General features: G+C 43.5%; 1 protein-coding gene across 4 annotated transcripts in view; it reads right to left on the reverse strand.

The window, feature by feature from the left end:
- The window catches only part of LDB3 (LIM domain binding 3), a 180,758-nt gene that overhangs the window by 80,410 nt on the left and 76,995 nt on the right, over nt 1–23,353 (reverse strand). For all 4 annotated transcript variants that reach the window (XM_030203362.1, XM_030203363.1, XM_030203361.1 and 1 more), the window contains exon 3: nt 21,422–21,573. In XM_030203362.1, the coding sequence (XP_030059222.1) occupies nt 21,422–21,573 (152 nt within the window). The remainder of the gene's footprint in view (nt 1–21,421; nt 21,574–23,353) is intronic.

The raw sequence follows: 23,353 nt of genomic DNA on the forward strand, positions 1-23,353 counted from the left end.
GTTCTTTTAAATTTATACCTACTGATATTCAAAGCAATTTAAGTAGGCAGGAGAGGCATAGCCAGACCTTGATTTGGGAGGGGGGCTGAGCCCAAAGTAGGGGGGCACATTTTTCCCTGCCTCCCTATTGCTCTCCACCCCCGCTGCAACCCCACATATCAGGTCTGGTGGGGGTCCCTAAGCCCCGCCAGCAGAAACCTTCCTGTGATGATACTCAGGCCGCTCTTTACCTTGAGCAGAGATTCTGGATGCCACATCAAAAGTGTCATAAGCACCCCTGGCCAGGAATTTACAACACGCTGCCTGACCAGCTGGTGAAAAGGTTCGGCCTGCTCTGGAGGGAGGGCATCAACCAAACTAGACAGCTGCCTCACCAAGTTCCATAAGTGAATGCTCGTGAAGAGCTGGCAAGATTGGATATGGGCAGTGAGCATAGCAGCCTGATACGTCTTCCTCCCAAAAGAATCCAAGGTTCTGCTTCTCTGCCTGGGGGTGCCGAGGCATAGTTTCTAGTACTCTTGGCTCTTTAGAGGGCGGAGTCCACCAACATGGAGTTATGGGGTAACTGAGACCTTATCAACCCAGGATCACCGTAGATCCGATACGGGGAATCAGTCTTCTTGGGGATCACAGAGCCAGACAGAGGGAACGACCAGTTTCACATAAGGACTTCCCTGAGTACCTTATGCAAAGGAGCCATTACTGCCTCCTTAGGTGGAGAGGTGTAGTCCAGGACCTTGAGCATCTCAGCCCTGGGCTCATCCTCCACTTCTGCAGGGAATGGAATTGCCTCAGCCATTTACCACACAAAAGATGAAAAGGAGAGGCGCTCAGGAGCAGACAGTCTCCTTTCAGGTGGAGTTGAAGGTTCAGAGGGAATCCCAAAGGACTCATTGGAGGAAAAGTACCTGGGATCTTCCTCTGACTCCCACGAGCACTCCTCAGTATCGGAAAGCACTTCCGTCAAGGACCTCTGAGACTGAGCCTGTCTCGACGCCGAGGACCTATGGTCCCGATGGCGATTGTTGAGGGGGCCGACGCCCGCATGGACCTTCTCAACCGACATCAATGGGGAGATGACCTGGGTGGCAGCTGATACCGGAGTTGCAAGTGACACCGAACTCGGGGGACCTCATCACAGGCAGAGGGCTAGACGCCACTAAAGCAGATGGTATGGCAGGCGCAAGCACCCCCGATGTGAAGCAGATTGACACAGCAGTCCTTCCAGAAGCTCTGAAGCAGGGCCCGGATGCGCTCGTCGAGAGTCGCCATCGGAGAAGGCTGCGGGGCCGGTGGAGCAGTTTGGAGGCAGAGTCTGCTGAGGCTCGGGAGCAGGAACTGTACTGCTGAGATGCCAACGCGTCAGCACCTCCTGTATGGAGAGGAGCAGTCCTCCTGACGCCAATGCTTCTCGGGTGCTCGATGCTTCAGAGCTCCCGACACCATGTGTCGAGGGGGAACGGTGTCGGTGCTTCTTGGCTTTTGCTCGATGCATCTCACTGAGGATCCTCGGTGCCGATGAGGATGACGTCGAGTCCTCACATCGCCTCAGGGTCGATCCCAAGGCACTGGATACACCAAGAATGGGTATCTGTGCCCAAGATGGTCCAGTTGCACCGAGTACAACGTTTGAAGCCGCTAGGAGCCTTCGATGACATGGAAGGGAAAACCGCACCAGCGAAATCAAATGGCTCGATTATGCCAAGAAAAAAGGCACAAAAAGGGAGAGACCTGACCGCGTGGCCTAAAAGACAGCCGCTATCGAAAAGAACGGAAACTTTAAAAGGGACAACAAAACAAAGGAAAAAATAAAGGGAAAACCTTTTTTTTCAAACAGAACTAAATGAAAAAACAAGTAGAAAAGATCATGCCGTATCTCAAAAATGATATAGTGGAATTAGAAAAGGTTCAAAGAAGAGCTTCCAAAATGATCAAGGGGATGGAACTGCTCCCATATGAGGAAAGGCTACACAGGTTAGGGCTCTTCAGCTTGGAAAAGAGATGGCTGACGGGGATATGATTGTGGTCTACAAAAAAATCCTTAGTGGTGTAGAATGGGTGAAAGTGAATCGACTTTTCACTCTTTTAAAAAGTACAAAGATTAGGGGACACTCAATGAAGTTACATGGAAATACTTTTAAAACAAATAGGAGGACATATTTTTTCACTCAAAAAATCATTAAGCTCTGGAACTTACTGCCCGGAGGATGTGTAACAGCAGTAACAGCGCTGCGTACATCTAGTAGCGCTATAGAATGATAAGTAGTAGTTAGCATATCTGGGTTTAAAAAAGGTTTGGACAAGCTCCTGGAGGAAACATCCATAGCCTATTATTGAGATAGACATGGGGGAAGCCACTACTTGCCCTGGGATTGGTAGCATGGAATGTTGCTACTAATTGGGTTTCTGCCAGGGTACTTGTGACCTGGATTGGCAACTGTTTGGAAGCAGGATACTGGGCTAGATGGACCAATGGTCTGACCCAGTATGGCTATTCTTACATTCTTATGAGCACTGCTGCCAATCCATGTTAAAATAATTAAAAAAAAAGATCACTGCCACCACTACTATCAGATCGGTTTGTTATAAGCTAAAAAGGCACAGTACCAGTGGTAAATGACAGGTGCAGAGAGATGCTGACCAATAGCCATTCATACACACCTACACACATTTCTCTTTAACCAGTGGATTCTTCAATAGCATCAATTACTTATGGCAGTGTCGTAGCTACGTGGGGCCACGGAGGGCCTGGGCCCCCGTAGATTTGGCCCTGGAACCCCCTGCCGACGACCCTCTCGACCCTCCCTCCCACCGCCAACCCTCCCCTGTCGTCGCAATCGCCTACCTTTGCTGGAGGGGGACCCCAACCCCTGCCAGCCGAAGGTCCTCTTCTTTCGGTGCAAGGCTTTGTTCTGTTTCTGTGACTCTGACGTCCTGCACGTATGTCAGACTCACAGAAACAGAATGAAGCCTTGCAGATCAGCCAGCGTTGCAAGGCTTCGTTCTGTTTCTGTGAGTCTGATGTCCTGCACGTACAGGACGTCAGACTCACAGAAACAGAATGAAGCCTTGCGCCAGAAGAAAAGGACCTTGACTGGCGGGGGTTGGGGGTCCCCCGCCAGCAAAGGTAGGTGACGGCAGCGGCAGGGGAGGGGCGGTCGAGAGGGTCGTCAGCGGGGGGGGGGGGGAAGTTGTTGGTGGTGGTGGCAGCGGTGGCGGGGGTCAGCAATGGTGGGAGGGGGTCGGCGGTGCCGGGGGGGGCTAAAATGTGCACCCTCACCTCGGGGCTCTGGACCCCCCTCCCGCTGAAGTCTGGCTACGCCCCTGATTATGGTGGCTGATTTTGCTGTAAATTTTCTTACAGTAGTCTAAAATAATATGAGGTTGATAGGGATTAAAAATCCCTTCTAAGGAATGGGCTGTCAATTATTTTGAAGCAGTAACTGACGTTGCCCTTTTTTCTCAGGGATGTGTCTTAAGAAGTGATGCAGAGCGTCTGTTCATGCTTTCCAAAAATACTAGGACTAGGGGGCATGCGATGAAATTACAGTGTAGTAAATTTAAAACAAATCGGAGAAAATGTTTCTTCACCCAATGCATAATTAAACTCTGGAATTCGTTGCCGGAGAACGTGGTGAAGGCGGTTAGCTTAGCAGAGTTTAAAAAGGGGTTAGATGGTTTCCTAAAGAACAAGTCCATAAACTGCTACTAAATGGACTTGGGAAAAATCCACAATTTCAGGAATAACATGTATAGAATGTTTGTACGTTTGGGAAGCTTGCCAGGTGCCCTTGGCCTGGATTGGCCACTGTCATGGACAGGATGCTGGGCTCAATGGACCCTTGGTCTTTTCCCAGTGTGGCATTACTTATGTACTTATGTACTAGTACTCTAATATACTCCTTAATGACATGGCATGGCCTTCACAGAAAGCAGGGTACAAATTTCCTCAATAGGTCACCACCACAAAAGGGCTACTAACATGGTTGCTACAAATGCTTTCAAGGTATCTTTAGAAAACCCTTCCTACATTTTATATTTCTCTCCGTCATTCGTTTTACCATGTAAGAGCGTTTAAAAAAAGAAAGCCAGAGCAGTATGAACTTACCATTCATATTTATGAAAAACTGCTCTTTTGTGAATTAAATCCAGTACTGAACCATTTTCTAAATACAGAAAATGGAATTACACACCTATGTTCCACTGTATACATTTTTGCAAGTTAAGGAATGTTTCAACTAAGTGATGTACTCTGCAGAGGCAACTTGACAGATAAACTATGATCTGCATTTGCTTTCTTTCATGTGGAGCCCCAGAATGTAGAGATCAGAACTGAGATATCCAGGTCGGGATGTGCTCAGTTTCAGTGGTACTTTAGAAAAGGTTGTGCTTGCAGTATCACATGTGCATTGTCTGGCAAGTCCCGTGGGAACAGCCATTTAAAAACAAATGTACATATTGAAAGAATGAATAGCAGAAAACCCGCCAGCTTCCATGTGGAGGTGGAAATTTTGCAACTTCCACATGTAAATGGTGCTACTTCCGTGTGTTGCTGCCCCATTTTACAAATCTACACATGTAAGTGCTATCAATTAAGTGGTGGGGGGCTGCAATTTTAACATTGGTTTCATTTGGAGGTGGACGTCAAGGGGAATGACTTTCTGAATCCCTCATATAAAATCCTGGCCAAAATTAGCAAATATTTAAAAAAATTAAGAACATAAGTGTTTGCTGTACTGGGACAGACTGAAAGTCCATCAAGCCCAGTATCCTGTTCCAACAGTGGCCAATCCAGGTCACAAGTCCCTGGCAAGATCCAAGAACAGTAAAACAGATTTTTATGCTGCTTATCCTAGAAATAAGCAGTGGATTTTCCCAAGTCCATCTTAATAACAGCTTATGGACTTTTCTTTTAGGAAATTATAGAAACCTTTTTTAAACCCTGCTAAGCTAACTGCTTTTACCACATTCTCTGGCAACAAATTCCAGAATTTAATTACACAGACCACGCCCCTTGAAACCACTGTGTGCTATGGATCTCCATGTGTAAACAGCAGTCTTCTGAAATTGGTATTTACATAGGTATTGTAAATTACACAATTTACATGTAGATATGTTTGTAAAATAATGGCCATATTATCTATCAGAGGAAAGCAATATTTTAAGTAGGTGAACTTGTAGCATATCAGCTATAACAGTGGTTCTCAAACCTGTCCTAAGGGACCACCAGCCAGTCAGGATTTAGGATATCTCTAATGGAAATGCATGAGACAGATTTGCAATGCTTGCTGTCTCCATTATATGCAAATCTCTGTCCTGCAGCTTCATTAGGCATATCCTGAAAAAGGACTTGCTGGTGGTTCCCCAGCACAGGTTTGAGAAACACTGAGGTAGAGTACAATAGGTTTCTTCAAAACATAATTATATGACAAAATAAATGACTAGTGAACTGAAGAAGCATATGAAAAAGCTACGGAGGAAACAGGGTAAAAAATGTAAAAAGGAAACGGGATAAAGATGTAAAAAGACTGGAAGCGGTGCAAAGAAAGCTAGAAAAATGGTATATGGGATTTGCGTTGCAAACCTGTACGTGGAAAGACTTGATGACCTGAACATGTATACCTTGGAGGAAAGGAGAAACAGGGGTGATATGATACACACATTGAAATATTTGAAAGGTATTAATCTGCAAACGAACCTTTTACGGAGACGAGAAGGCAGTAGAACTAGAGGACATGAATTGAGGTTTGAAGGGGGGGAAGATTCAGGAGTAATGTCAGGAAGTATTTTTTCACGGAAAAGGTGGTGGATACATGGAATGCCCTCCCGTGGGAGGTGGTGGAGATGAAAACGGGAATGGAATTCAAACATGCGTGGGATAAACACAAAGGAATCCTGTTTAGAAGGAATGGATCCATGGAATCTTAGCGGAGATTGGGTGGCAACACTGGTAATTGGGAAGCAAAACCAGTGCTGGAAATGAGCACATACATGAGCTGCTACGTGCTGCATGCTCTAGCTGGAGACTCCAACACATGTGGTATCACTGTTATAGAATTTGGTTTGCATATGGATGTCCTACTTTGCCAATGGAGCTTGGCATGTGTAGGCTGACAGCTGGACTAATGTTCATACCATGTACAAAGCAAATGTCTGTCCAGAGCAAAACTAGAACCATCTTTCCATAAGGTGAGTGGTGACTGGACATAGTGTACCAAGTTATCAATCATCGCGCTCAACCAGGAACACCAGTGGAACCCCCTTTTGTACCTCTCATGTTCTAGTAAATCGGACATACCTCAACACAAGCACCATTAAATTACTTTAACATTTATGCATGTTTATGTTTCCTGGGGAGCCAACATTTGTTTACAGTGTTTTTCTCTTATTGCTTTAAAATCCATTTTTATTGGTTTTGATAAGTGCAAACATTTTGCTTCAGTGCCAATGTGCAAAGAGACATGAAGTAAAATCTAGTCTGAAGGCTTTAGAGAAATATTGCTGCACTGAATTTTATAAGACTTTTGCTTTAGCAGAACCATGTGTTTACTGGGATTTTAGTCTTCCAATACTTGAATACGACAAAACCTGGCATCTAGAATCTAAATAGGGCAGAATCAGGATTCCTAATGGATACTGCAGACATCAACAGTGGAACTCCAGCCATGGATTAACCACTGTTGACCTTCATTCCTGTGCAACATATCCCAGTAGCAAACTGAATTAATCCCAAAGGAGGACAGAAGGAAATGAAAAAAAAAAAAAAAAAAAAACCAACAAAAACCAACATGTCTACATCTGCTTAGAAACTTAAACAAAATTAAAAGCCTGGAGGAATTTGACATGCAAACATTTTTAAGTTGGTGGATCTTACTATGAGCTAAATACACTGGTGAAATCTTAAAATTTTGTTCAACTGTAATTAAATAGTACTGTTATAATTGACAACAGTTAAGACCCTAGAACTAACATTCAAATCTCTTCCTGGTGATTTTGTTCTGAATTAACTGAAAAGGCATCAGGTTAACTGCTACCACTACTATTTATTTCTATAGCACTGCTAGAAGTACGCAGTGCTGTACACAAACATGCTATGTTACGTCTTGTAGCCTGCCATATACCTTGTCAGTTTAAGGTGAGTTATGAAAACTAAGACACCAGATCCAAACTTTCTCGGAATTACAATAACAAATTCAAGCACTAAAAGACATATACCCTCCAAATACAACAATTAAGACTCAGTTCTTAGCAACAAAAGCATATTCAGATTCTTCCTAAATGATACATAATGTTAACAACATCATGAAAATAAAGGAAGTGAATTCCATATTGAAGCCATCTGATAATAAAGCAAAGGAGAAAATATCTAATTAATTTTAAAGCAATAACACTGGGAAATTGTAAGAAAAATTGATTTTCCCCCAAATTCTATATATTGTGCCTTAATTTCTGCGCAGAGATCAAAGCTTGTCTATAACAATGCATAGGACCTTACTTGGTTAACTAGCTAATCAATGCGTTAATTGGATGTTAACAAGCAATTATCAGCACTAATTGTCATTAATTAAGATTTACTTCACAGCTAGCTAAGGGGCCCTTTCACTAAGGCTTGCCAAAAAATGGCCTGCGCTGGTGTAGGCATGTGTTTTGGAGGCACACAGGTCCATTTTTCAGTGCGCCTGGAAAAAAAGGCCTTTTTTGTGACTGAAATTAAAACCAGCGCATGTCCATTTCTGGCCTGAGACCTTACTGTCACCCATTGAGTTAGCAGTAAGGTCTCATGCGCTAACTGGGTGGTAATCCTTAGCATGTGTAAATTGTCAGTTACCACTGGGTAAGCGCCACATGGTACAAATGAAAAAATATTTTCTACTGTGTGTTTTGGACGCGCATCAAAAATAGAATTACCACCTAGGGCTAGTGGCGTAGCTACGTGGGGCCATGGGGGCCTGGGCCCCCGTAGATTTGGCCCTGGACCCCCCTGCTGATGACCCTCTCGACCCCCCTCCCGCCGCCAACCCGCCATCGCCTACCTTTGCTGGCGGGGGACCCCAACCCCCGCCAGCCGAGCTCCTCTTCTTCCGGCGCAAGGCTTCGTTCTGTTTCTGAGTCTAACGTCCTGATGAAGCCTTGCGTTGGAAGAAGAGGACCTCGGCTGGTGGGGGTTGAGGCCCCCCTCCAGCAAAGGTAGACGGTGGCAGTGGTGGGTTGACAGTGGGAGGGGGGGTCAAGAGGGTTGGCGGCGAGGGGGGGTGTCAAAGTTGTTGTTGTTGGTGGTGGTGGTGGCGCCAGGGATTGGCGGCACCGGGGGGGGGGCCTAAAATGTGCCCCCTCACCTCGGGCTCTGGACCCCTCTCCCGTCGAAGTCTAGCTACGCCCCTGCCTTGGGCATGTGGTAGCCAGGCGGTAGTTCCAATTTGACATGCACTGGATGCTCGTATGCGCCTACACGCCTTAGGAAAAGGCCCCCTCAGCGTATTCTGTAGTGTGGTTCACGTAAATTCTAAGTTACATATTTGAAAAGGGGGGGGGGGGTGGCTTGGCATATTGTCACATGGTGTTTCTTGATCGGTTGGCTGTTCTTTTGTTCTCTCTGTGGATTAACTTGCATACATAAAGGAATTATTCAAGCCTATCAGCTTCTTCTCAGAGAAAGTTGATTGTGACCCCTGAGGCAGGCGCTTTGGCGCCGAAACACGGACCGTGTTGGGTCCTTGATATGAATATTCTGAATAAACTGTTTTTTGATATTATCTCCCTATTGGTTTGCGCATTTGTCAGCCTCTACTTTTGCTGTTTTGCTTTGACTTTCCGTGGAGGCTCCTCCTGTCAACTTACTTTTGGGGACATATTACCATACAGTTCTTGCACATAAAACGCTTTTACTACATGTGGTGACATACTGCCTCCTTTACTGGATGCTAAGTGGAGTGACAGATAGCACAGAGGTACTTACCGCTTCCAAAATAGGAGGAGGTAAGTGTGTGCCTCAACACTATCTGTAACAGTGTCAACACAAAATAAGTTACTGTATGCTAACTGCAACATACAGTCCTCATCCATTCCCTAGCTGCAGCTCACCTATTCTCTAGACCATAAGAGGGTATACAGTTAGAATGTGAATTATTTTGTTTACTAGGATTTATTTACCTCCTTTTTGAAAGAATTCACTCAAGGCAGTGTACAGTAAGAATAGATCAAACATGAACAATAGGCAATTACAGCAGTAAAAATATTCAAATAACAATACAAAGTATGGCATAGAGGGGCATAATCGAACACGAACGCCCATCTCCATGGGCGCCTATCTCCGAGAACTGGTACGTGAAGGGGCGGGGCAAACTGTATTTTGGCAAAAATGGGCATACATCTTTTTTCCGATAATACGGTTTGTGCCAGTCAAATGCATTTGATTTGTACAGATTTGAGCTGGGCGGTATCGTTTTTCAGTGATAATGGAAACCGAAGGCGCCCAGCTCAAAAATAAATCCAAGGCATTGGGTCGTGGGAGGGGCCAGGATTCGTAGTGCACTGGTCCCCTTCACATGCCAGGACACCAACTGGGCACCCTAGGGGGCACTTGTAACAATTTTAAAAAAAGTTAACCTTCCCTTGGGTGCTGAGCCCCCCAAATCCCCCCCAAAACCCACTCCCCACAACTCTACACCATTACCATAGCACTTATGGCTGAAGGGGGGCACCTAGATGTGGGTACATTGGGTTTTAGGGGCGGTTTGGAGGGCTCCCATTTACCACCACAAGTGTAACAGGTAGGGGGGATGGGCCTGGGTCCACCTGGCTGAAGTCCGCTGCACCCACTAAAACTGCTCCAGGGACCTGCATACTGCTGTGATGGCATTTGAGGCTGGCATATAGGCTGGAAAAAAAAGTTTTAAAGTTGTTTTTTTGGGTGGGAGGGGGTTAGTGACCACTGGGGGAGTCAGGGGTGGTCATCCCCGATTCCCTCCGGTGGTCATCTGGTCATTTAGGGCACTTTTTTGGGACTTGTTCGTGAAAAAAAAAGGGTTAAAAAAGTGACCCAAATTCACCCTAAAAACGCCTTTCTTATTTTGATTATTGGCCGAGGACGGCCATCTCTCCTCGGCCAATAAACACACCCCAGTCCCGCCTTCACCACGCCTCTGACACGCCCCCGTCAACTTTGGCCGTTTCTGCGACAGATTGCAGTTGAAGACGCCCAAAATCGGCTTTTGATTATACCGATTTGGGCGTCCACGGGAGAAAGACGCCCATCTCCCGATTTGGGTCTAAATATGGGCGTCTTTCTCTTTCGAAAATAAGGCAGATAAAATACTACATACAATGTCAACACAATAATAGAACATTTTAATTGATAGTGGAGGGTAAAGCAAAGATGGAACATATAGATAGGTAAGAGAGTAAGAGGAGTTAGAGAATAAGGCGACTAATTTAAATGAAGTTGCACATAAGGTCAGAGAGATGATTAGCATGCACTGTCATGCAAGCGCAGTAACGGTAACTGCAGCTGTGCAATAAGTGGCCCTTATACTAAGCTGCAGCAAAAAGTGGCCTTAGTGTGCCTTTGCAAGGGTGTTTCATGCATGTTAAGGCCATTTTTGCAACAGCTGTAAATGTCCGACTTTCCATCTTTTTGTATTAATGGTCACGAGCTAATTTTATCTCTGGTATGGAAGATTTGTCTGTTCTTTCCTATCATTTAATGGCGTTCCTAAATTAAATTAACTTGTGTTTTATTGTTTGATTGGCTCTGTGAACCGTTCTGATTTCCTGGCAATAAGTGACGGTATAACAAAATAAAATAAATGATAAATGAGTGGAGGAGTGGCCTAGTGGTTAGGGTGGTGGACTTTGGTCCTGAAGAACTGAGTTCAATTCCCACTTTAGGCACAGGCAGCTCCTTGTGACTCTGGGCAAGTCACTTAACCCTCCATTGCCCCATGTAAGCCACATTGAGCCTGCCATGAGTGGGAAACTGTGGGGTACAAATGTAACAAAAAAAAAATGGCCAATAACAACAATTCCTGCATGAGCACTTACTGCCACCCATTTTGTAGGTGGTAAGGACTCACGCTGTAATCTTGTGCTAACCAGTTAGCATTCAGTAATGTAGCTATACTAACTGATTAGTGAAGGAAAGCCCCCTCCCAAAATTAAAATAGAAACATTTTTTAGCGTGTGGATTCAGAGCATGCTAAATTAGCACTTACCGCAGAACGCCTGAGTGCATCCTGTGTACGCCAATTTAAGCTGTATTAGGTGCAATTTAGTACCTAATGAAGCTTATTACAAGGGCTCCTAAGTTACCATGATTAATTGACACAGTAATATCATACTGTCTGTTACTAAAGCGCCCCCTAGTTGTGTCAAATGACAAATGCCAGAGTCTAAAAAATAAGACTGGAGCATTAGAACGTGTTGTACTAACTGATGATATAGACATAATGGGCATCTCAAGGACCTGGAAGAAAAAGGATAACCACAGAGAAACTGTGATGCCAGGGTATAAAATCTATTAAAATATGAAACTGCCACAGAGTCCAGTAAGATAAACATTCTGCAGGATACATGTTGCACTGGGAAATCTCAGTGGGTTGAAATTTCATGTGTGAAAAGGAAATGTATAGATGTCAGAGCATATTACCATCTGCATGACAAGGCTGAGGAGCAGACTGAAAAGCAACACAATAATAAAGGGAAATTTCAATTACACCCACACTGATTGGGTAAATGCCTTACTAGGGTATGCTAGAGATGTAACAATTCTGGATACCATAAAAGACTGCTTAACAGAGCAGCTTCTGGTAGAACTGATAGGAAGTAAGCTATGTTAGACTTGGTTCTTAGTCAACGAAAGAACCCAGTGCAAGGGATAAAAGTGGTGGAACTGTTTGGTAACAGTGACCATAATACAGTCAACATAATCAATGAAGTAAAAATATTTAAAAAATCTACTACAGTAGCATTTAACAGTAGGAAAAAGACTGTGATAGAATGAGGTTAGAAACAAGTTAAAAGGAGTAAAGTGCAATCTGCTTAAGTGCAAGGGTCTGGGACCAAAGAAATGCATGCAGTTAACTAGAGCATGCACTTAACCGTTGTGACCCAAAGAAGCTTGACATCTGATAAACATATGTACAGTACTGTTTATTATTAGACGTACAGTATACAGTCCCAATTAACTGACATTAGGCTTACTTGAAGTAATCAGTTATAGTCCTCTGTACACTCTTGGGTCTGTGAGTCCCATAGACTACGTCTGCCAGATGGTAAAACCTGTCATAGCACTGACATCCAGTGGCCTCCAGATAGGTCCGCACGGTGTTGAGACTCTCCAACGCTCTTGCAAAAGTGACAGGAGGAGGTTGTTGAATTTCATCAGCATGTGCCTCGCTGCTCATTTCTTTATCTGTTCCATCATCAGCCGTTGTTGCCTGCGTGTAGGAGCATATCTCGACATAAGTGCTGTCTTCAGCTGTTTGTAGATCGTAATCCACAGCTACATAGTGATGGAACTCCTCTTCAGTAAAACCGGCTGGTATGTCAATAACCTCTTCATCTGACGCGTTTGCAACAGCTGTACCTGTTTCGTCCCTCTCCATATCCTTAACAAAGCTTGCCCACTTGTAGCAGTTCACAATGGTTGCCTGTGTAACATGATTCCAGGCGTCTTTCTGCATATGTAGGGAATCCAACAGTGATAGATTACGAGCCAGTTCAACAGCACATTTATCCTTCCCAGCCTGGTCATCCATAACGCTCATCAGACGACATAGCACAAGAGCCCAATAATGTTGTTTGAAATTGGCTATTATGCCCTGATCCAAAGGTTGGATCAGAGAGGTAGTGTTTGGTGGCAGGAAGACCACCTTGACATCATCCCTGTGTGCAGCACAGTTATCACAAAGCAGCAAAATCTGACACTTTTGTGCCCGCATTCTAGTGTCTAACTTCTTTAGCCACTGCTTCCAAATTTCCCCAGTCATCCACAAATTTGCATTAGCCTCATATGACACAGGAAGTCACTTAACTTTCTTGAAGCAACGGGGCTGTTTGCTCTTTCCAATGACGAGGGGTTCCAACGTCTCACTCTCATCCATATTGCAGCAAAGGAGGATTGTCAGTCAGTCCTTCAATGTTTTACCTCCAGTAGTTTCGGCATATTTGAATGCAAGTGTTCCATCAGGAATCGCTCGCCAGTAGAGACCATTTTTGTCAGCATTGAAAATGTCACGAGGTGCAAACTCGTTCAAGATGGTAGGAAGAACTGAAACAACCCAATTTTCAGCACCAACGTCATCAGCGTCTTGTTTCTCACCATGCTGTTTCTTGAATTTTATGCTGTTCCTCTCCTTCCATCTTTCCAACCATCCAACAGTGGCTTTGAATTCAGTCAGTCCAAGACTTTCTGCTACCTGGTTAGCTTTCTCCATAAGCAGTGGACCACTGACAGGAAACTGTCTGCTCCTGACTCGAAAAAACCAACGAAGAAGAGCATCTTCTACCTCCTCAGCTTTTCCCGCACGTTTTCATTTCCATTGTGGATTTGTATTGTTTTGCCAGTCTTCCAGAAGCTGGTCTTTCTGCTTCAAGACACGTGAAATTTGACTGGGATTGACGCCATATTCTTTACCAATAGATGCTTGACTTTCTTTGTTTTCTAATTTTTTAAGAACTTCTATTCGTTCAGCCAGTGTTAAAGTCTTACAGTTCCGCCGCTGCGATGACGATGACGACCCCGGTGCATGCTCCAACAACATTCTTTCCCCTAATCTGTCTGGGGCAGTTAAAGAGGCGATAAACTTGAAATCTCAGTTGTCACGCGCCAATCAGCTTCCATATTCCATGCACGCGCTTATGCGGAGTCTTTCCTGCAGAGGAGCGGTCTTGAACCATGCATATAAGCGAATCTTGCACTTATCAGTGGTGCACTAAAACGAAGTTTGTCCCCATAGAAATTGATGGTGCCAAAAATGGGACCGAAGTACGGCATGCAGTTAAACAGAGCATGCTCTTATCCGACGTGCACTTAAATGGAGTGCACTGTATTTATAAGGATAATTAAATTGCAGAAGGCACGGAAGCTCAGTTAAAAAGTATTCCACACATAAAAAGGCAAAAGACCAAAATGACTTTCAGTTTGATTAAATGGTTGTAAAGCTATGTTAAGGCAAACCAAGAAAGGATTCAAAAACATTGCTAAAGAGGCAACCATTTGTATTAAAAAGTATTTCAGAACCAACATATCTGTAAAGAAGTCATTTGGACCAGAAGATGACACAGAAGTAAAAGGTCAGTCAAAAGAGAGGTAACTCAATACTGAAAAACTAAAGGCACAAAAGAAGGACTGGCATGGCCCATGGCCAAAGGATGGAGAACCTACAAGGAAAATAATTTTAAAAATGTTTATTGAAGTGGACCTTATATGTATTGGGTTTCGGCATTGGGCCTGCATCAGGAGTCTAAAACAAATACATCTAATCCAATCTGGACTTTTACAAACTGCTTATTCCCAAATGGTCCTGAGTGGTATACAGCATGAACAGAACCAATACAACAGATGGAATAACACAGAGCATATACAATAGAATAAAAATGTACATGTCATATTTACTGAGAAGAACATTTTTTTAGCACTTTGTGAAGTAGATCTGATCCACTCCAAACCCTTCCGCCTTTGACCAAAATCCACGCTCACCCAACCCCTGGTCCCCCTGAACCCCTTACCAACACCGGGACCTACAAAGAAGTGGTCCCTGGTAGTCAAGGGTCCACTGGTGGGAGCATCCTCCTCTGCTCCTACCCAATCTTGTAATAGCTTCAAAATGGCGGTGATGACTCCAAGGTTTAGGTGGGTCTGTTCAAAGAGGGGAAGGATCAGATCTGGGGGGAAAATGATGCTGAGGGGTTCTGAGCCGATGCTGAGGGCGTTCTGACTGAGGAAGGGAGGGGAACTGATACCTTGGGGGGGAGGGGTTCTAATAGAAGGAGATGATACCAGGGGAGGGTGGATTCCGGCCAAGAATATCAGGTGGCCAGGTGCTCATTTGAGCAGGAGGCAAGTGCAACTTTACCCCCTGCCCAAATTAGCACCTTACCACAGCATGTTCGTGGAAGGGCCGGTGTAAGGGTATTAGACACTGTAGGTTAATCTTCAGCTCAATACCCCTCCTCCCCAACACACACACGTAAAAATATGCATTGATGGTTCTTTGAGTGTGTGGCTGTCAGGATCTGTTGTTTTGCTTTGACTGCAGCTGCTCTTTGTTGCCCTACCCCCCCCCCCCCCCCCCCCCCCCCAGGAACTACTGCACTAGGTATCTGCCTAGCCTTGCCTAATGATTGGACTGGCCCTGATTCATGGGATAAAGCAAATGTAAATCCCGATGCTGAGTTGTTGGGTCATACACATGGATTCCCCTTCTGCAATGGGGAATACTGCCCAATCCATGCCCTTGTTCAAGATAATTCTAGATAGAACATAGAAATATAAATACCAGGCTTTCTAAAATCAGATTTTACACATGTATGATATATACACTTGCTAGTGCAGGTATTTACATGTGCATGAGCTTCTAAAATGAGGCAATGGAAGGTTAAGATCACAAGGAGCAGCAGTGGGATTGAATCGGAGGTTCATTTCTTACAGCAAACCTGGATTTCTAAAGCAAGTTTGACAGAAATTTTGTGTTGCAATTCATGACTGCTGTTAGCTGTGAATATTATATTTGCATATTGAGGCTCACTATAAGGTAGTACTACAGTATTTAATGACTAGTGTGTATTAGATTTTCCAGATCAGTAAAACTAATCCTGATTGGCTATGAGCATTAACACATGGCATCTACAGATCTGAAGTGATATAGCAAGACCTCTCACAGTGAATCTGATTATATCCCCTTCACTGCTGTGGGGAGATGTAACCAGGCATTTCACAAACATGTAAGGACCTTTGATGTCAGCAGAAAGCCAAGCACTCAGGTTACAGCCCCCCTTCCAAGAGTCAGTTTGATGTAGTCCTACCAGTGACACCAAACCCAGATTCCTTATAGGAATAGAGGCACTAAGGGTAATACCTCATGTGGAAACTACGTCTCTTTCACAGGTGGCATTAACATAAGCTGCACCATCCCATAATAAATTCAGTTCATGAAGTAGCAAGGATTAAACTAGTATACAGTCTGTCCATGGATAAGTGGCTTCTGCATTTCTCACAAGGTGAACTCTCATATTTGTTTCACTAAATATAAATTCTTTTCTAATTCCTTATGCTTATAGAGCTGGATTCAGTAAATATCGCTCACAATTTGGCACCGCAAAAAATGAGCACTAAGCATGATTCTATAAAGGGTGCATGCTTTTTATAGAATCATGCTTAGTGCCATTCCATGCCTAAATTTAGGCATCAGACTTACACCTGCTGAAACCTGGTCTAATGCTGATGTCCAAGTTAGGAGCGATGAGGCTGTATTCTATAAGTATGAACACAAGTTTTGGAACATCTCTGACGCGCCCATGGTCGTGCCCCCTATTGAGTTACACACTAGTAGAGTGGCTGATATCTTAAGGTGGACCCTAGTATCAGGTAACTAAGATTCGGATTAGTCTTCCATGTGCATCACGTTGCATTTGGTCCACATTAAATTTCATCTGCCATTTGGATGCCCAGTCTTCCAGTTTCCTAAGGTCTTCCTGCATGTTTCACAATCCGCATGTGTTTTGACAACTTTAGTTTTATGTCATCTGCAAATTTAATCACCTCACTCTTCATTCCAAATTCCAGATAATTTATAATTATGTTAAATAGCATCGGCCCCAGTACAAATCCCTGCTGCACTCCACTATTTACCCTCCTCTATTGAGAGAAAAGGCATTTAACCCTGTTTTCTGTTCAATAACCAATTCCTAATCCACAGAAGACATTAGAGCCTCCTATCCTATGACTTTTTAACTTTCTCAGGAGTCTCTCATGAGGAACTTTGTCAAAAGCTTTCTGAAAATCTAGATACACTACATCAACTGGCTCACCTTTATCCACATGTTTAGTCACGACTTCAAAGAAAATGAAGCAAATTGGTGAGGCAAGACTTCCCTTGGCTGAATCCATGCTGACTCTGTCCCATTAAACCCTGTCTATGTTTTCTGTAATTTTATTCTTTATAATAGTTTCTACTATTTTGCCCGGCACTGACATCAGGTTTACCGGTCTGTAATTTCCCAGATTACCCCTGGAACCCTTTTAAAAAATAGGCGTTACATTGGCCAACCTCCAATCTTCTGGTATTATGGATGATTTTAATGACAGGTTACAGATCATCAATTTCATGTTTGAGTTCTTTCACTACCCTGGGGTGTATAAAATCTTGTCCAGGTGATTACTACTCTTTAATTTGTTGATTTGGCTTAGTATGTCTCCAGGTTCACCAAGATTTCTTTCAGTTCCTCTGCATCATCACCCTTAAAAACCATTTCCTGTACAGGTAGATCTCTTACATCTTTACATCTTCTTCAGTAAGACAGGAAGCAAAGAATTCATTCAATATCTCTGCAATGGCCTTGTCTTCTCTGAGTGCCCCTTTTGCTCCTTCATGATCTAATGGTCCCCATGGATTCCCTCACAGGTTTTCTCCTTCTGATGTACCTGAAAAAGGTGTTACTATGAGTTCTTGTCTCTGCAGGAAGTTTTCTTCATATTCTTTAGCTTTCTTTATCAATGCTTTGTATCTTGCTTGACAGTGCTTAAAATTGCTTCTTATTTCTTCATTCGGATCCTTTTTCCATTCTTTAAAGGATGTTCTTTGGCTGTCGTTTGCTGTTCTGTCCACCTTTGTTAATATGTGGAATACATCGGGTCTGGGCTTCCATGATGGTACTTTTGAACAAAATCCATGCCTGATTTAAAGTTCTAACCATTGCAGCTGACCCTTTAGCTTCTTTTTAACCATTTTCCTTGTTTTGTCGTAGTCGTTCTTTTGAAAATTAAATGCTGTTACAGTGGATTTCCTTAGTGGCGTCACTCCAGATATCAGCTCAAATTTGATCATGTTATGATCTCTGTTTCCCAGAGGATCCAACACTGTTACCTCTTGTACTATGCCCTGCATTCCACTAAGGACTAGATCAAAAATAGCTTTCCCTCTTGTCAGTTTCTGTTTCTGCCCCTCTAAAGCTGTTCTCTGCTCTCCAACAAGTTTTGCTACTGAAAAATGCAAGCAGACTGCTCCTCCCAGAAGTCTCCCTCATACATGACAGCTCCAGACCTGACAGAAAATTTAGCACATTAGAGGTAGGTGCTCCTTTCTGTACATCGCTCGGAATGCTCTCTTTAATACGAATGAGCTGTTTGTAATACATTTGCATAGGATTATCTTTAGCTGCTACCCTAAAATGGTAAAAACCATGCAGAACCTGTTTGTGCATTAGGCACTGAATAACATGATCACTAGACTGGCTGGAACTAGTTTAAATTAGACTTGCTAGCACGGTAAGCTTTGAGCATCAGCCCAAAGGCTTGTTCTGTGACTTTTGCGGTGCTGAGACTCCAGCTTCTGTCCCACTGATGTTATCAGTGCAGGCCAGTTCCAGTGATAAAAGCTGGTGGCCTCCTATGGTGGTAGAGGAGGAGGAGCTGGTACCTAATGGAGTTGGTGTGCTCAAATGCCTGCTCTGTGTCTTTTGCAATGCTGAGACTCCAGCTTCTGGCCCACTGATGTCATCAGCATGGGCTGGTTCCAGCGATAAAAGCTGGCAACCTGCTGTGGCGTGGCCGAAGGATGGCCAAAGGGGGTGTGCCCTAAGGGGCACACCAGGTCCCCAGTGAGGTCGTTTTGGAGCCCCAGTGGAGTCCTGGTGGCTCAGGAGCTCTGCTGAGGGTAAAGGGTTCACTATTTTAACATTGGCTATTTCTGTTGGCAATGGAACGCACAAGGCTAGAACAAACATCTGACTGCAAGTACTCCTAACCTGCCAGGTCTGATTGAGATCCTCTGAGTAAAGATCTACCCTGTCCTCTAGTTGCAGGATGTGATTCAGGTGCTTCATTAAGTTCAGAGAAAAGCTAAGCCCAGACCCACCCCAGGTTTCTCATATAACCCCATGTAGGAAGGGTTATCCCATGATAGTTCCTCTTCCACAGATGGAACATTGGCCTAGTAACAGTCCTTGTCTCTTCCATCTTCTACTTTAAGCCAGTCTATCTTAGCAGTCACCTCTTGTGAGTGGATCTTAGTCAACCGTTTGAGCTCCTTTTCTCAACAGGGATAATCAGACAGTTACTTTGTTTTTGTTTTTTTGTTACATTTGTACCCCCGCGCTTCCCACTCATGGCAGGCTCAATGCAGCTTACATGGGCAATGGAGGGGTTAAGTGACTTGCCCAGAGTCACAAGGAGCTGCCTGTGCCTGAAGTGGGAATCAAACTCAGTTCCTCAGGACCAAAGTCCACCACCCTAACCACTAGGCCACTTCTCCACTTCCTTTTTATTCTTGTAGAAGGAAGAACAACAGTCCTCAATGTTCATACAAAGGAAAGTAAAGCTGTATGCAAATTAGTTCCAAATGAGTCAATGACTTAAATGCCCTTCTCGACCTCCACTCCCCAGCTCAGTCCCAGTTTGACAGCTGGTTCCAAGCAGTAATTAGCAACGTCTTTCAGCAGTTCATCAAAGAAAACTCTTCTTATAGTTGTTTTCTTCTTATAGTTGTTTCTCTTCAATAGAGTAAGGCATTTCAAGGATCCAAACAAAATATTTTTAACAAAAAAAACCTCCCCTTCCCCGTTAGATTTGAGCCCTCTTTTTCTGTAAACCTAGGGTTCAAGGACTGGGAGACCCAACCCTTTTTCACACCACAGAAGCCTTAGACTGCAGTGTGACCCACCTCACTTCTGCCAGTAGCAGCGATTTCACTTAAGGAAGGAAAAGAAAGGTGTCCTATTTCTTCATAGGTTAATCATTCACTGCTTGTTTAAAGAGACTGCTGACTGCTACCTTTCTCCACTTATTAAAGGTACTGAACCTCCATCTCTTCCCCGGGATCTCTAGGCTCAGACATCTCCATCATACGTTCTGGTTTCCTCGGTTAGGGGATAATCCTTCACCTTCATGGGATCCTCCAAGTCTAACCCACTGGAAGATTTTATACCATATAGCACCTCCCTTGGGAACCTCTCCCTTTTGAACCTGTCCCAGCCAGTTCTCGGTATAGCTCCCCTCCTCTTCTTCCAGTAACCAACATCCTCCCTCAGCTTACTTGCATCCCCATGCCCCCTACTGGGAAAGTCCTTCATTACAACAAATTTCTCCCTTTTGTTTTTCTGCCTTGAAACAAGAGGGAAACTGGTGGAGCTATGGAGATTTCTTCCTTAATTCCAGGTTCCCTCTTACAATATATTTATTTTATTTATTTATTATTTATTTATGGTTCATTTATACCCCTCATATTCCCACAAATGCAGGCACAATGTGGCTTACATGAAATACAAAAGTATAGAGGTACAACACATGAATTTTACAGCAGAATAAGGAGAGAACACTAACAACAATTAGGGTGACTAAACAGCAGAATTACTAATGGAGTAAGTTTTTTCAAAAAGGAACGTTTTCAACATCTTCTTGAAAAGGTGATGGTCAGATTGAGATTTTAGGTTCAGAGGTAAAGCATTCCAAGTCTTCGGGCTGGAGTAGTGAAAAGTAGAGGCAAATCGTTCGTGCATATTCAATGCCTGTTAAATTACACTGGGAGCACAGAAACTAGAAACCATAACTTTATGTTTCTGCATGAGAGAACAAAAGTGTTATAGTGGATAAACCATCCCATCCCAATCAAAAAACAACAGCTATGTATGTAACTACTGGAATTTTACAGACATTTTAGTGGTAGTATGAATAATCGAATAGGCTTCTTGAGTTCAACTTTCAAACAGTTTTTTTGCATCACTAAAATAGCTGGAAAGTTCATACTACTTTAAATCTAATTTTCCTGACTTGCCAAAATGGTCACACACAAACATTATGCCCAATATTTAAAGTAAAATGGCTGCAGAAACGACACTTAGGTGCTGAATATCGCCATTAGCAGCTTAAAGATAGCCGGTTATATTGCACGATATAACTGGCTATCCACCGATTTTAAAAGGGAGACTGGCCAGGTTTGGTGGCCATATTTGGCCACCAGAACAGGTAAACTAACTTTGGACTGACCAAAGTTAAACAAGATATGCAAAGCTGGTCACCAGAAATGGCCCGGCAATGAATATCCGGGTTTAGCGCGGACTGCGGGAGACAGCCCGGCTATCTCCCACGGTTTGAATATTGGGGCAATTGTCTACTCCTCTTCCTATGATTCCTCAGCTTGAGACGTTCTTCCTCACTAATGGCTGTCCTGATTGTTGAGCCATGCACAGATGAAATGATTCAACTTACTTCTGGAGGGTGAGACTCAGATTGTAGTTCGCAGACTTGATCTTGTTCTGGGCTTCTAAATGAGTCATGCCATCTGTGCTAACTCCATCGATGGCCATCACCAGGTCACCCTGATTAACATTGGATTGGGCTGCCTTGCTGCCAGGTGTGATCTAGGGAAGAAATAAATTAGAGAGTTATCACCAAATTCTTCCCCAATCCTATTTCCCTGGGACGTTTGCCTGGATAATATCATGTCCCATTGGTTGGACAGAAAGCCTTCCCCAAAGCTAAATCTGAACTATTCATGCTCTTTTGTTTACAGTAGAAATCATTCTCATTCAACCTTAATGTCAAGCTTCACCTAGCTGGTTCATATCCTTGGTTGCAGAATCACACTAGATGCAACCAGCATCTTAAATGTAGTTTGATACCATAACCTACCTTCTATGTACAAAATGTAAAAGGATGAAAATTAAGACTTGGCAAACTTACAGGCAAAGGAGTCATGTAAACTCATTAACCACAAAAGCAAGTATATAATGCATTTATTGTCAATTAACGGAATATTTTGTTTTAGCAACAATATGTTATTTGTGTTTACCTGCTTTGTTCCATTCTTGCCCTCCAGTTTTTTCCAGGTATGTGCATGAAAGAATTGTTTTGGTTTTGGGTCATTTTTAGACTTTCTTCCCAATTTTTAGATATTGTTTAGTTTGTTAATAAATATTTTTAACTCACATTAATGTTTGCTAATCTACTTTGTTTTAATTCATATCAATCAATTCTGCACACACTAAGGGGTTGATATTCAAAGCAATTTAACCAGACCCGGTTAAATTGCCTGTATGGACTATCCACCAATATTCAGTGGCACTTAACTGGATAGTGCTACTACATATCCCCTCTAACTCCTAAGTCAAAATTGGCTGTGTTGTGGGCGGTTCGGGGAGCGGAGTTGGCACTTATGTGTGTCAGCAAGTGATATTCAGCACTTAACCACATAAGGACACCAGACAAATCAGACCGCATAAAACACAGGCCTATCTTTGTTTGGTTTCACTTACCCGGTTAAGGAAATGAATATTGTCCGTCCATTCGCACATACCTGGATATTCAGTGCTGATGCCTGGACATGGCTCACATTGAATATTGGGGCCTAAGGCTGGTGGTGGCTAAAAAAAACACTCAATGCTGCCTGCTGAATATTTACCACACATTTTAAAGAGCAGGTTATGAATTACCCAATGTTATTAACCACTGGGAATTCACCACATAATCACTTTCTTCCCAGTAATGACAGTGTATAAATAGAGGATGCAGTCTGCATGATGCCAGTGTGTGTAGGAAGGGGAAAAAATGGGATTTACCATTCAGTGAGTGACAATGCAGGCTTCAGGGATAGACTAGTCCTGTAGGCCCAACTCTAGTGTGTTGGTCAGTGTTCACACAATAACAATGGGATACCGAGTACACACACGCTAAATGAATTTCTCAGGGTAAATTAATATATCTTATAATTGGAGTCCTTACAATACTCTCTAAAATCTCCATAATTTTAGGATGACTCTTCTAGAGCCATCTCTTATCTCCACTAGTATACCAAGAGCATGGGACCCTATATGTTAACCAGTGTTGTTTTTCTAGCAAAAAAGGTGCCGGTACTCAAATGTTAGGGCCACCCTTCAGGAGTGGGGTAATCACGGAGGGCCCCACCCCATAATAGCCAGGTCACCTGCAACCAGTCATAGAATCTATGACAAGACAGAATTGTGTGTAGAGCCTGAGCTCTTTCATTAAAACTTGGGGTCCAAGGGTCAATTTTAGCAGACAATGGAAAAGGTGCCGGTACTCCAGTACCCCCAAGTACCCCCTCAAAAAAAGCCCTGATGTTAACCATCTCTCTGACCTCATGTCACCTTATTTTCTAACTCCTCTTACTCTCTTACTTAT

The sequence above is a fragment of the Microcaecilia unicolor genome, chromosome 5 (genome assembly GCF_901765095.1).
Source record: "Microcaecilia unicolor chromosome 5, aMicUni1.1, whole genome shotgun sequence".
NCBI lineage: Eukaryota > Metazoa > Chordata > Amphibia > Gymnophiona > Siphonopidae > Microcaecilia > Microcaecilia unicolor.